Source organism: Bombus impatiens, unplaced genomic scaffold (assembly GCF_000188095.3).
Source record: "Bombus impatiens unplaced genomic scaffold, BIMP_2.2 scf_0058, whole genome shotgun sequence".
Lineage (NCBI taxonomy): Eukaryota > Metazoa > Arthropoda > Insecta > Hymenoptera > Apidae > Bombus > Bombus impatiens.
The window spans coordinates 329,597-345,889 of NT_176477.1; the positions used below are offsets into that span (position 1 = coordinate 329,597).

Here is a 16,293-nt window from a genome sequence, read left to right on the forward strand (position 1 = left end):
AAATAGGCTTCGTTGTTAATTGGTTAAACGAAGAAAAGGATGACCGCGGAAACCTGGCACATCCTTGTGTAATTGTTTCCATTTCAATCAATGTAAAATTACTATAAAAGATATATGTATGTACATCGATCACTAAATTACATCAATTAGCGTTTCCTTTCTCTTGTTCCATTACTAACTATGGTTTACCCAGCGTCGCCTTCTGTAGTTTTTGGGTTGGGCTGCGCGTGTGTATACGTGTTAGGAACCTTAATAAGGCAACGAAGGAGCCCTGAATTTTACGAATGTATCCGTTATTTTCCGTTTTTACATTGTTTATAACATATACCATTATTAGATATTCTTTTTAACATTTTACTGACCGCTAGCGGTTCAACAGCATACGCACGTCTGACCGGCAGCTCAAGCGCAGATTCTCCCTAGCGCCGGCTCTGTTTCGGTTTAGACTCCCCAATACCATTCTTTTCGTTCATCGTGAACGGTAAGTTTTTCAAACTGGTATAAAACTGTGAACGGTAAGCTTTTCAATTAATTTAAATTAAATTAATAAAACTGTGGGAGCTTACAAAGCGACGCAACTGAGCAAGGTACCTTAGTACTAAATAACAAATGCTCAAATAATGAAACAGATTGTCGGCGAGAAAAAGCCGATTAATAGGCTATTGGTCCGTAAGTGTCGACGACAAAAAATCGATTAATCGACTATCAGTCGGTAAAGTGTTAACATGCCGATCCGTATCTTTATAATTTTGTAGAATCTTCAACCTGAAAATGTCGCTACAAAATAGAGAAGGAAGAGCAATTTGCTACAATTCAGAAACGGACTCGGATCACTATAATATACAAAATATGAAATCAAAAAATTGAAAATTTTGGGCTTGAATATAATTTTTTATAGAATTGATTATGATATTTGTTAATATCTTATAATAGGTTTATGTTATTTTATCTTAATATTATAAACAGACATTCAACTAGTAAAAACATAACAATTCAATATTATAAACTTAACATAATTAATTACATATTATGCAATTTTTTAAAACATGTTAGACAGAGTGCCGACTGGCCCTTACAATGATCACAATATGTTGTTACTTTTTTGGCTTTATTCTCTATTTGGCTTCATACTCTCTACCTTTTATTCTAGAAATGCGTTTATAACATTATTTACACCGCCGTTTCGTTTTTCTCGCGGGCCCTTGGTATGACTGCAGAAAATGTGAATGTTTTTTGGCCAGTACTTCATTCTCACTTGGCATTTCTTTTCTGTGGGGATTCACTGTACTTAAAAGGTGATTAATGATTTTTTCGCGAAATTTTAAAATTTTAATACTTTTAGTACCCCATTTTCTATCTACATACCACGCATTTACGAGGCAAGTCCCGCATATTAATTCTATTACAATTTTTCTATACCATTTTACGGTTCTGCGTAAGCAACTATAATAAGATGACATCTGATCGGTTAGATCAACCCCATTTTTAGCATCATTATAAAAAAAACAGTGTCTGGCTTTAATTTACTATTTTTCCCCTAAATAATAACACACCTGTAATTTTTGGAAGTAGCTAGCATATATACTGGCCTTTTGTCAGTTCATTTTAAAAATTTAACGTCGCTCCGAATTTGAAAGCTCATAAAACCACCCCGTTGCTGTTTCTGTTTTGTCTGCGGCGGTAGAAATTTTTTATTCATATTTATAGTGCCACAAATAAATATTCTTTTTTGCAGAAGTTCCTCGGCCAAAGGGACACTAAATGCTATCGGTAAATAGTATGCGGTTTTCAAATAATAATTCACCTATCAATGTCATTACTACATCATGCGCATGTGTTTTCACTATTCTCCGACGAACATGCATGATTATTTGTTTCCTGTACGGAATTGAAAAATTTTTTGATTCGCGCTATAAACGTTTCTTATAGAAAAATGTTCACAGAATTGCGTGCGATGGCCATAATTCGCGTCAGACCTCTACTTTTTGAGAAAAATCGGAAAGAGTACTCCAAAATTAGAGTCAAAACTGGTCCCGTCAGCTTTACTTAGCATTTACAGATATATGCAATTTGATATTGCCGAACTATTGTATATCAATGTATTAGTTGAATTCCACGAGATTCATTATCGCATTAATCGTATAGGTTTTGTAATTTTGCTGTAAATTGAGGTTAAAGTTGAAAAATTGCGATTTTTTTCAAAATCGATTTTCTCAACAACTGAGGGTGATGGACAAAAACTGGTTTCAGATTCCTTTTTAGTTCGTCGAGACCTATAAGAATCACCTAGTGGGTATTGCCGTGCAAAAATCGTGTTGAACAGTGTAATCTGACGCTGCGCCGCCCCACGAAGCGAATCGTGCATTCGGGCGCTACCTCACAGAGAAAACCCTGAATATCGGCGTCAACGTGTTAAACCCTGGAACTTTCTTTATGGTCCGCTATATGGTTCGAATATGGGCCGCTATGCATGCTTGAAGAAAGCAATCGCAAGAAAAGTATTTGGTTTTGTCTTAATTTTCATAATGATGTTACTGTTTAAATCTTCTTAAAGAACTTTCACGCACAATGAACAAAAATGTATATGACTTAGGCTTCTTTAGTTTCTTAGGTCCGATGTAGTTGTGGAATTTCGAAAAAAATAAAACTACACCATAAATTATCAAAAAAAAAAAAGAAAAAAATTATCAGACATGCGACTAAATTCTTTCGATAAAATGAAATGTAAGCTTGCTCTCTAAGTCTTGAGTCAGGGGCTGTCATCTGCATTGTTTATTGCTTCATTAACGGGTCGCATACAAACAAGAACGGCCCAACACACGGCTACTTTCTCTGAGACGTTGAATGATTTGTTCGATAATTTAAATAGTAGATGCCTCGTGACTCCAATCCAAACAAGTGTGCGTTTTGGCGATTTTGCTCTAACGTAGCAAGTAATTTAGGAAAACAATTATATGATACGGGAAATTGGTTTGTTGTTTCACCAAAAGGTTTCAAAGCGCTTCCTTGTTTTTTGGGATTACGACCATTTGTAAGTGCTACTTTGCAACTGTGAAACGATTTAGAAGAAGAAGTAGTTCTAATAGTAGAAATTGCATGCTTGATGATAATACGCCATTAGTACCGGAGGATATTATATCATAATGTGAACCAGCCACAAGTCGTCCTCTGATATTTCATCTTTTGTTGAAGAACATACTGTTGATGATAGTATCGATATACATGTTGAAGTTACTGACATTAATTCGGGCAACAGTTCGGATTCGTAGGCTCCACTATGAAAACGCCTTCAAAATTATTGCATTTGAAGAATCTTTAACCAGCTTTATTTTTTTAGCAATAACCTACTTGTTTGTGAGCTTTATAGCATTCTCTTTTACATTTGTCTAGTTCTATTTTGCAGCATGTGTATATATGTTTATGTGCATTACGTTGCTTTTTCGCTTACATTCCACCACTTATATAATTTCAAGCATGTGTAATGCTTCATTTTCCCGTAAAACATACACATTTTTTTTTTAACGGCACGATGCATGTGACGGTCTTTAACTTTTTCTCTTTTTCTCGTCGAGTGTTTATGAATGATTATGAATATTATACATACTCTGGGATGATAAAAACCTTCTTTCACATCTGCACGTGGTTCATCCCTATTAATACTATTACTTTACTTTCCAAATTTTCAAAAATTTAAAAATTTGGTTACAAAAAGAATAGTGGAACTAAGGGGAAGGATAGGTATGTAACAATTGCATGTATTAAAAGACAACATGAGAATTTATTTTTGCATTTTATTCTACATTTTTTTATTATACATATTTTATTTGACATTTTACGGCGAAAGTTAACACATTTGAAGCCCTGTACAGAGGTGCAACATTTTTCGTTACGATCTTGTTGCGATCATATCATATGTCTTTTCTCTTATTACCCAGTTAAAAATGACAAAGACGAAGAAATGTACATCAAGCGTCAATGATTCCCTATGAAAAGTATGTAGCATAATTCGCGTATGGCTTAATTTAGCTATATGAAGTTAGATGTGTCGGGAAAAAAGTAATACAGGCTGCAAGCAGTGTTGACGGTGACGCACACCGTTCATGTATCAACTTCCACATACGACAATATATTTCTACAAGGCATTTTGTAAGGCCCCGGGCTTATGGATAGTCCGATCATTTTCAAATAACTTGACAATTTCGGATCTATTCAGAAGATTTTCTCTCTCTCACTCATTCTCTGTCTGTCTGTCTGTGTTTTCGCACGTTCGCGGGGAGACGCGATCTCGAAGAAGCGCGCCAACGGGAGTCGTAAATTCCCGTTACGATTGACTAATCGATGCCACGAATCGTTCGATCCCCTATTTCTTGTGGGATAATAAGGGTAGTTAAATTGAAGATAACGCTGTTGCTAACAGGTTATTATATATATTTGCACGATCCAACAACCTCGGTGTAATACAAAATGAATGTTTAATATAAGATGACTACGAATGAGTACGTCCTGAGACTCTGTTCGCGTTGTCGCGTATGATAATGTATTTTGTCGACTGACTGTATTTGACTTGTTGACTGCTTGATAAGATGCTTGATCGAGACTGACTGATTTGAGTTGATAGACTGACGATTCGCTCCTATGTTTTTCCGGAGGAAAGCTTGGTGTGGATGTGCCCTTTGAACGAAGAACGCGGATTCGTTGTTCACACTTTTCGTCAAGGAAGTGAGGATAACGATCCGCGATACCGATTGGTATTGCTGATGCTAATGAAAAGGATATGAGGAAGTCTTCCACCAACGTGGATCGGGGGTGACTTCGTTCCTGGGGAAAATCAGCATTTTTCGGTAGACATATGTTCGTTTTTCCTATTCGGTGACTATCCTCTTTCTCCGTGATTTTTAAGAACGCCTAATAAACTCAAAGACTTTTCCGAAACCCGGACATTTTTTTTTCTTTTTAATTTTTTTTTATTTAGTTGTTTACATTCACAATTTGTCCGATTTGGACATTTGGTAGAATTTTTTGGCTGTTGTATCATGTGGGTGGCTACCCCCAGCGGGGTACCATCTTCGTGTTTGTTAGGTTATATCCTTTATGAGATCTGTTGGGTGTTTTTTTTTTAGTCTTCTTTCTATGCTTGATGTGATTTAATGTCACGTGTATCCTATCAGCGTTCGCTGTTGAGTGCCGAAGCGTGCAGACGTGTATCTAGTGCTCTGTGAAGTTCGTAAAACAACACGTGACGCCCATCCGTCGAAAGTGATTCGAAACAAACTTAACCCAAGTGTTTCATAACTAACCAGTGGAAAATCCAACGCTCCTAATTTCTGATCCGAATCATAGCCTCTCGTCTAGTTACTTCAAATTGAATTAACTAGATCGATGATGGCCCAAGTATCCCGACCAGGCTCTCTTGAGCAAAACCACAACTGCTCCGCTCTTCCTCCCCCGTGGCAAAAGGACAATATGTTTCTGCTAACATTCGAGACGAAAAACATTAAAAAGCGTAAGCTAGAAATAGTTAAAACTAACGCAATCACTAGCCAAAACGAACAGACAACAAGCGGTGTAACCGCCTATAATAGATACTCAATATTAGAATCCTCTAATGACTCCATGGACATAGCCGAAACACCAACAAACCAAAATACGCGTAAAAATCCCTCTCCCCCACTTATCTTCATTGACGACGTCATCGACATTCAAACAATGGTAAAGTCCATTGAGAAAGAAATTAACAAAGAAGACTACAAACTTAAAATAAACAATAACCAAGTCAAAATTCTGCCGACCAACCCAGAATCACACAGGAAACTAACCAAGCTACTAGAAACCGTTAACGCAAATTTCCACACGTATCAACCAAAGCAAGAAAGACCTTTTCGAGTGGTACTACGCAACATCCACCACTCAACTAACTTGGACGAACTGAAGTCTGAACTCTTAAATCATGGCCACGAAGTAACAAACATAAGCAACATAAGACATAGAATCTCGAAAAACCCGCTATCCTTATTTTTCATAGACTTGAAACAAAAGCCAAATAACAAACAAATATATAACATCAATCGATTAATGAACTCAGTAGCCAAATTCGAACCTCCTCTTATAAAAAAAGAGATAGTGCAATGTAAAAGATGCCAAAGGTACGGTCACACGCAGAAATACTGCAACCGTAATTTCCGCTGCATTAAGTGTGCAGGTATATACCCTATTGAGCAGTGCACGAAATCTCCAGAAACCCCTGCGAAGTGCATCCTCTGTCAAGGAGACTACCCTGCGAACTATAAAGGTTGCTCTGCCTACAAAACCCTGTACACAAATAAATACCCTAAACCCAGAGCAAAAGAGATAACCAATCAAGTACCTAGTCCTCAAAAATTCTCTACTACTTCAATGTCCTATGCCCAAGCAGTCCAAGGAAATCAAAACAATCCGAAAACCCATAGGGACCATTCTCATAATAGCGTTCCCAGTTCACAAAACACGGAGAACTTCGCCAGACTCGAAAAACTAATCGAAACACAGTCAGAACAAATTAATAACTTATTATCATTATTAATACTCATCATGGATAAATTAATACGCCCCGACACAAAATAAACCAAGACGCATAGCTCTTTGGAATGCCAACGGTCTAGCTCAACACAAATACGAACTAGAACTCTTTTTAAAACAACAACAAATCGACGTAATGCTCATATCTGAAACTCACTTCACCGACAAAAATTACCTGAAAATAAACGGTTATAACTTCTACCATACCCAACATCCCAGTGGAAAGGTCCATGGCGGCACCGGAATTATTATCAAAGTCAGCATTAAGCACTACGAACTTCCATCATTCCAGAAAGACTACCTCCAAGCAACAAACGTAGCAATAGAAGACTGCCATGGTACAATTACCACTTCAGCAGTATACTGTCCTCCCAGACACTCCATCGCCAAAGAAGACTTTGATAACTTCCTTGACGCTCTGGGCAATAGGTTCATAGCTGGAGGAGACTATAACGCCAAACATACCCAATGGGGCAGCAGACTGATCACCAACAATCTCAACTACCTCACCACATACGAACCCACACACTGGCTCATTGACACTAACAAAATACCTGACTTACTTGACTTCTTCATAATTAAAAATATCTCGCTAAGATATCGAGATTACAATTATCGAGAATACACCTAATGGATTTATTCATAACCAACTCACCAACTGGGAGCTCTTTAGAGAAGTCTTTAATCACTCAACTTCAGCCTTAATTTCATTAAAAACTAATGAAGATATCGAAGAAGCCACGGAATACTTAAACACGAGCATAATAAACGCTATCCGCTCCTCCACACCTACTAAGACTTCTATCAGTATCTTCTAAACGTGAATATCCCCATTACATATTAAAAAAATAGCAGAAAAACGTAGACTAAGAAGAGTATGGCAGACCCATAGAACATCGGATGACAAACGAAAACTAAACAACGCAACTAGAAAGCTAACCAAAATCATCAAAAATTACAAAAATGACTGTTTTCATAAATATCTCGCCAATTTGTCTCTCACAGCTGACTCCAACTAGTCACTATGGAAAGCCTCCAGGAAACTCACGCGCCCCCCGCAAATAATCCCCCCAATCCATCGTTCACAAGGTGGATGGACGCGTTGCCCTGTAGAAAAAGCCAACCTGTTTGCTAAATACTTGTTTAAAGTATTTAAACCCCCATTTCTTCAAAGCTGCCGCGGACATCATTGAATACCTGCACTCTCCCTTCCAAATGTCTCCTCCTATTGAACCCTTCACTTCTGCAGAGATTATAGAATCAGTCAGTCGCCTAAATCCCAAGAAAGCAGCGGTGCACGACCTAATAGGCAATAAAGCAATTAAGGAACTTCCCATAAAAGGGATTGCACTCATCACATCGATTTTTAACGCAATTCTTCGCCTTGAATACTTTCCTAAGACCTGGAAAATCTCACTGATTACCCTCATCCCTAAATCCGGAAAACCGGATATATGAAACCAGCTCCTATCGCCCAATCAGTCTTTTACCTACCCTGTCTAAACTATTCGAGAAGATGCTAACGAATCGACTCCTTCCACTCCTAAAGGATTTGAAAATACTTCCTGATCATCAATTCGGCTCTGGAAACAACATTCAACAGTAGAGCAAATCCATCGCATAACTCACATTATCAGCTCAACCCTTGAAAGGAAAAAATATTGCTCAGCGGTATTCCTAAACATTCAACAGGAATTCGACAAAGTATGGCATGAAGGGCTATTATACAAACTTAAAAAAATCCTACCACACACCTACTACTCCATCCTAAAGTCTTACCTAACCAATAGACAATTCATAGTTAAATGCTTGGACGCCACTTTCACAACATTCCTAATAGAATCTGGCATACCCCAAGGTAGAACCCCTGTTGTTCTCCATATACACTGCCGATTTACCTATATCAACAGAGATAACAATAGCAACATTTGCTGACGACACAGCGCTATTAGCTCCCCACGCAGACCCGATAATTGCTTCATCCACTCTCCAGCGATGCTTCGACTCTGTGGAAAAGTGGTTTCATAAATGGGGCTTCAAAATTAATGAAAAAAAATCCACACATGTAACCTTCATGCTTCGGAAACAAACCTGCCCCGAGGTCACCATCAACAATACAACAATTTCTTGCAGGGACACAGTCAGATATCTGGGCATGACCCTGGACAGGAGATTAACTTGGGAAAACCATATCACAGACAAAACGAAGCAACTAAAGGACAAAGTCAAAAAATTCTATTGGCTCACTGGTCGACGATCCAAATTAAACACACAGAATAAAATTATTCTCTATAAGACCGTAATAAAACCTGTTTGGACCTACGGAATCCAACTATGGGGAACAGCAAGTAACTCCAACATTGAAATACTTCAACGTTTCCAATCGAAAACGCTAAGATCCATTATAAATGCATCCTGGTATGTCACCAATGAACTAATACATCGCGACCTCAAGATACCAACAGTCAAAGAGGAAATAGCAAAATATAGCGACAGATATAGCAAAAGAATCAACAAACATCGAAATCCCCTAATTCCTGGACTACTTGATACGTCGGACCAGATCCGCAGGCTGAAGAGACACTACCCGCTAGACCTAAACGTTAGATTCAATTAGTTATCTAAATTAAGTAATATTTACTTATTTATAATACTTACTTATAAATTATATTTATCTATAATAAGTATTAACTTATTGTAAATAATTAGCCATGTCACTGCGCCACGCCAGAAAAAATTACTGAAAATTACTGAAAATGCGAGAATTGATTGTAAATTTTAATAAATAAATAAAAAAAAACGTATCCTATCCTAAACAGGATAGAAATATGCGACTTCTCATTCATAGATAACGTTAGGCATCGCGAAATTCAACTGCTTCCCACCATCAATTGTCATGTCACGATGAAACGTATTGGCACTCATTAGTAAAACGTACTTCGTGAAATATGAATTAATTGTAACTAATTAATTATGTAAGATAAATGTTCTTGGAACGAAATTATATCACGCGCGCGATTTCCGATCGGGGCGTAGACAAACAATAGAAATGTATCCTTAATCTTTGCCTAAACTTTAGTCGAGAAATGCGCTTTAAAATTTTAAAAATCATATCGAAATTCGTTCAGTGGTGCTCGATATTAGTTCGAACATACATACGCTTACCGGGAACTTTATATTATATTATGTATAGATAGAATAATAATATGCAGTAACACGCCCGTTGCATTTTTTATTATTGGGCTGGCAACTAAGTGATTGCGGATTTTGTCTATAGGTAGTTTTAGCACATTCTTTTGTTTTGTCAACGTGTTCAAAGCACCTAACCTATATTGTTTTTTTGTTGTTTGAACTTTCACCTTTAATTTAGTAAAAAAATGGTATCAAGACGCGCATTTCAGACATATTTTATCGTATTATTTCCGAAAAGGCAAGAACGCATCGCAAGCACACAAGAAATTATACGCCGTATATGGGAATGAAGCCTTGAAAGAAAGAAAGTGTCAAAATTGGTTTGCCAAATTTCGTTCTGGTGATTTTTCACTGAAAAATCCAGTTGAAGTTGATGAGACCCATATCGAGGCCATTATCGATTCAGACCATCATAGCACAACGCGTGAGATTGCAGAGAAGCTCAATGTATCGCATACATGCACTCAAAAAAAATTAAAATAGCTTGACTATGTCAAGAAACTCGACATATGGGTCCCTCATTAGCTTAAGGAAATTCATTTGACGCAACGCTTTAGCATCTGCGATTCGCTTCTGAAACGCAACGAAATTGATTCATTTCTGAAACGACTGATTACTGGCGATCAAAAGTGGATAGTTTATACAACCCAGACGACACCAAAAGCTGAAATTCACCAAAAAAAGATTATGCTGTCAGCTTGGTGGGATTATAAAGGAACTCTGTACTTTGAACTTTTACCAGGAAACCAAAGGATTAATTCAAACGTGTACGTTCAACAACTCGCCGAACTGCAGTTCAAGAAAAGCAGCCAGCATTGGCAAATTGTAAGCGTGTTGTTTTCCAGCATGATAATGCAAAGCCCCATACATCTTTGGTCACTCGCCAAAAATTATTGGAACTAGATTGGGATGTGTCGTCACATCCACCATATAATCCTGATCTTGCGCCTTCAGATTATCATTTATTTCGTTCCATGCAGAACTCCTTAAATGCTAAAATTTTTAATGACGCTGACGATGTAAAATCACATTTAATTCAGTTTTTTGTTGGGAAAAATCAGAAATTTTATGAACATGGAATTATGACACTGCCTGAAAGATGGTAAAAGGCCATCGACAAAAACGGACAACAGCTAATTGAATAAAGTTATATTTCTAAACAAAAATTTTGAATTTTTCTTCTTATATAAAATATGTAATCATTAACGATTTAGTAGAATTAATTGTCTCAAAAACCAGATCAGAAATAAGATAAATGACACTACTGTTAATTCGATTTCTTAGTTTCCATGTTACTCTATTTGCTTCTAGAAAATGCTAATGATTCTCTTGAGTAAATTCATGTTTCATTAAATTTCATTTAAGTAACAGATATAAGGCCTAAGTAAAAATATGTCTTTTGTTGGAATAGGAAGTTTTTTAAAAAATTAACAGTAATTAAGATGTTTAATTATCAGAAATTAACAAGACAATTACTCTTAAAATACTTAGGCATTTATACATTCGTTACAAGGTGAATAGCTTATTAATAAGGAACATTTTAATATCTTTTGTAAATATATCCAAAAATACCATATGCACAGTACATAATATAATTTATAATTTATTTTAACCTAATGGGATAATTTTTAACAAAAATTCAGTTACATGATACATGTAATGGTAAGTGAATTGTATATATAATAATTCTAACAGTCAATGACGTACAAAGTAGAAAGATCATAAACATAAAATATTTCGATCAATGTGTTTCAATCAATCATTCCTTGTGTTCAAATAATCATTTACATATATATAATTATGTTATAAAATTGTATGGGATATTCAACAATCTGTATACTACCTACAGGTATTCCTCGATTTGATATGTAAGGCAGTTGATCAGAAATTAAAATATTGTGAACACATATTTAAATCGTAGATACATAGAACTCAATTAAATTTTGTTATATTTATAAGCTCTTTCAACTTTTAAATATTATTTGAGATATCTTGATTCGTACCATATACTATATTCAGACTTATTCGTTCATTAAAAATTACTTTTCATAAAGACGAACATTATATATGTCAGGGAATATTCATAATTTGCGTATTACGAATTGGTATGAATACCTACAACAGCGTTTATTTGCGTGCTAGAGAAAATTAGTGTGTGAGAAAACCTTTCTTATTCAATAAGAGACATACGAAAGGCCTACAATCATTTCTAGAACAGAAAGTTCAATATATAAATTTCAGAGTCATGTATGTATGTATTCTAAAAATTCCTTTGGGTATACAAAGAGATATGGAAGATTTTATTCCATACAATCTTCGGTATTAAACAATATCAAGATCCTTACTCAAATTGTCAAAGTACATATAACTGTAAAATGTAAAATAGGACATATTTACAATTTCTTAGGGACTATTTCTGGTTCACACCAGAATACACATTGAAGTATCGTCTGAGACTTTCTTTATCAAATGTTAAGATATTAATTCATTATTCTTGAAAATAGCTATGCTGGAAGACTAGATTAATAATGTCTACAAAATTTAACAATAAATCCTATAAAATTTATCCATATCGTTTAAATAGAATCAAGTTATAATCAACCTACACTTCAATAAGTAATATTTCAATATAACGTACCATCAATGCCCTCGTCTTTTAACATGTTGACACAAATATAATCACTTCCATCATCGATCCAGAATTTCACCATTAAATCATATAAATTATATAAATAAATCGTTCATCGATTCATCCACCTTAATCGTCATTCGATTCATTACGTGTATTTGGCTAAAACACTATGATCATTATCTACATTGTATTCGTTTTTGTCCCTAATCATTTTCACGATTAATGCTATTACTTCGGATTTACTTTTGTATGTAGCTGCCTAAACGAGTGATCTAGCATCAATGTAACTATCAGTTTTCACTGTAAAACTTAAGAGACCTTTGTGTTTTAGACATGCAAGTCAAATCCAACTTCAAAGTATAGGTGGTTGTAGTTTCGCTCGTGACAAAATGTATCTTCAAACGATCACGAAGCTCGTTTAACTAACAACTCGGCTAAACCTACAAGCTATAGCCGAGGAATCGTGTTATCGCAGGATCCTCGAGAATAAAACGAATCTCGATCAGAAACGTGAGAACGGTCGATTTATCAGATACCGTGATCGAATTCATGGTATCCCTCGGCGCCAGTGAATACAACGTCCACCCAAACTCTCATAGCCTCTGGACTCGGTGCCATTAAATGATACAGTCTAGATGATGTTTTGACGATGAAAGTCAGTGACGGTTGTGGCGATCGTACAGTATTCATGTGGTCCACATAGACTTCTTCAATCGACTAAACATAAGAAAACATTTTGCGTTGTTCCATTATTATCGAAATTGTTGTTCTATTATTGAAAAATCAACTTAATATTCGACGAATTCTACAAGTACTATCACTTATTTCTGCGTGATAGGTTGTACTATCCATATATGTAAGTAGGCAATTACATATGACAGTCTCCCCGTTTATTTCATTTCAGTTTTATGAGTACAACTCGCATTTTGACCTACTTGACCCTTCGTGTCAAATGTTCACAATTAGTAGCAATATCAGCTTTCGCAAAAAATTGTTGTTTTCTTGGATCTATTCAAAAGCATTTCAATACGTATAAATAGAATATAATTACGTATAGATGTAAATAATATAAAAAATGTATTATCTACTATATTTTTTGATATTTTACTTGTATATTTACCATGTAAAGTTATGGTAGATTCTTGGAAATCTCTGAATAATGATTTGCAATATAATATCTATATAAAAAATGTGATAACCCTGTACATATGTAGTATACCTGGAAGTAGATCATTCCGCGCGCCTTCCTGGACGAACTGTCGCTGTAATACGACAACGTCTTCCTCTTCCGGTCGAAGACGAACCACCGTTTGTTCCAGTGATGGAACTTTTTGCTCATTTTTGACAGGTAACCACTGCAACTGGTCGTATCGACCGTGACATCGTGTATCAGGGGTAACTGGTGCCCGGCGGTCTCGATGTGATGCCTCAGGTCCAGAGACTCCGACTTGATGGGGAGGTATCTCGTAAGCGGCCTCTGCGTCCATAAATCATCGAATTTACAAACCGTGAAACTGAACTGTCAAGTTAAATTATCGTTTAAACAGTATTACCATACTGCTACGCATCGAACTGCGTGAAAATAGAATCTAGAATTTATGGACACGAACGTTCTAATACATATTAGAATTTCATTTTCTTAAAAAGACGATGGAAATATAATTTTCGATGATAGTTTATTATCGTGAATATTTAGGTTTCAAAGCACTAAAAAATGACTGTGATTCGACTAATTCGTAACGTATAATTGGAAAAAAGATCAGTATACCTGCAGTTTTGCCTTTTCACGATGTTTGACCGGTTGCAGTGGTCCAAGGGTATCCATTTCGCTGGAAGTTTGTGAAAGAGGACGACTTCCGTTTCCGTCGATTATTCCACCGCTGTTATTGCTAAGTCTCTCGCCTTCCATTGATGTCCTTTGATCGTCTCTCATCTGTAATACAAACGAATATCGCGTGTTAAATGAAAAAAGTAAGTGCTACTTGAATCATATTACTTAGGCAGATATTTCTATTAAAATCAACTTAACTCATGTACCATTTGCAGGATTTGAATCACTTCAATATACTGGATCTTCTACAAATAATCGAGTAAAATCTGTCCAATATGTAAAATAATCCAAACGATTATTCTATTAACAAGGAAATACAAATACAAAAAGAAAAAAAAAAAAATGCCAAACAGGAAAGAGAAGAACGAAAAAGCTATGCATCGTCTCTAATTTACATTCAAGCGATCTGTCCAGAGATGTATATGTACATTCATACTACGTATTATACATATGTTCGCTCTCTAACCTACGGTTATTTATAAATCTCAAATCGAAGGAGACAAGGCGTTAGAATCACACCTGTTTACGCTGTTCCTTGTAAACATCTTTTTCTCTTTTCTTTTTTTCTTCGAGGAAAGAAGACTTCCAAAGATAATCTTATAAGAATCGATTCAAAAGAGGATGCGACCAATTGAAGATGAAACTCTTCCCATATTTTTTTTTCTATCCGAACTTGACGAGTCAATGTCGCGTCGACCGTGACAAAGTCTTAAAGTTTCGTTCGTAATCTGGTAATTTTTCATTTCGCGGCAAAGAACGAAAGAAATTAATGGATTGCTGGAAATAATTCAAATCAACGCTCGTTAGGTCACGGCAGGCTGTTAAGCATATTTAACGAGAAAAATTTGTGCAATGAGGCGAGCCAAAAGAATGGCGTACGAGTGAGAACGATAATACCCGTTGCTTTTTGTCTTTCTTCGTCCGTTAGTCAAAGGGCTCGTGTACCGTTTTGTTTCGCTGAAACGGGCAACCCTCTTCGACAATAATGCATCATGCGTTGGCTCGAACAATCGGGGAGAACGGATTTTAAACGAACTTTCACTGAAATCGAAATTTCACGTAATAGCATTCTGTTTTCGGTCATGTTTTGCTTCGCACGTGTATTCATCGAGATTTTTTTTCATTTATGATATTGAAAATTGAATTCTAGAATTCGTGATTTTTATAAATCTGGTAAGATTATAATTAATTATATACTATTTTTTATCTATTTAGTAAGTAAGTATATAAAATATTTAAAAAATCCAAAGACACTGGAATATGTCACTATCATTCTTAATCTAAAAATATAATCATTCGTTTCTTCATTGTAATGCCTGTCTCTAAGATTGTTCTTTGCGTCTGTCACTATTTTTATCACCAAGTAACACATACAGCTTTGCTGTTCGAGTCTCATAAATTTTCTAAACGTTATAATTTTTTACTCTCTTATGCGAGAGACGAAACGTTATTCAATTGTCATGCAAAAATTCGTTATTGTTAATAAAAAATAAATAACGAAGCAGAAAACAAAATGCAACGTTAAACTAGTTATAAAAGATATATGTATGTAAGTCCATTTAAGACCATTCACACACTTCGCCTATTTATCACTTACTCGTCGCCGACGAACGTGCTTCTTTTTGGTCCTGTTCTTCATGTAACTCATCCACATCAGAGACATTTTGAAATCCTCTACAGTACTACTACTATTTCCAAACAAAGAGATAAACGGGGCAACGGTACTATCGTACAATTACAAAACAAAATATCTTCCAGTACCCAACATCGATGAGGATTATCCAATGATCGTTACTTTTAATGAATTCCAATATTCGATTTTTTAATTAATTCCTTCGATTATAAACAAACAAAATATATAAGAAGCTTCGGTGAGACGTGGTCAGACACACCGAGCGGTTGAATTCTTCGGTTCGGAACGGATGAACGACAGTGAAGAACTGATGTCCACGAACGAACGTTCGTCGTTCAACAGGCTGGTCGCAGGTTAAAATGCGTCTCCCTCCCTCTTCTCGAAATCTTGTTCTACGCTCGGGAAATCAGTGGCTCATTCACGAGCAAAGTCATTATTCGTGGCACCAAA

At 36.0% G+C, this 16,293-nt stretch overlaps 1 protein-coding gene across 4 annotated transcripts in view; it reads right to left on the reverse strand.

Moving 5' to 3' along the window:
• Positions 1-11,265: 11,265 nt before the first annotated feature.
• LOC100749943 (pleckstrin homology-like domain family B member 1) overlaps positions 11,266-16,293 on the reverse strand; it is a 63,601-nt gene continuing 58,573 nt past the window's right edge. For 3 of the 4 annotated variants that reach the window (XM_033324662.1, XM_024372274.2, XM_024372273.2), the window contains 3 exons: positions 14,148-14,312; positions 13,599-13,856; positions 11,266-13,096 (listed from right to left, as the gene is read on the reverse strand). In XM_033324662.1, coding sequence (XP_033180553.1) covers positions 12,908-13,096; positions 13,599-13,856; positions 14,148-14,312 — 612 coding nt within the window. In that variant the 3' untranslated portion in view covers positions 11,266-12,907. The remainder of the gene's footprint in view (positions 13,097-13,598; positions 13,857-14,147; positions 14,313-16,293) is intronic. The other variant, XM_012393426.3, reaches the window with a different exon arrangement.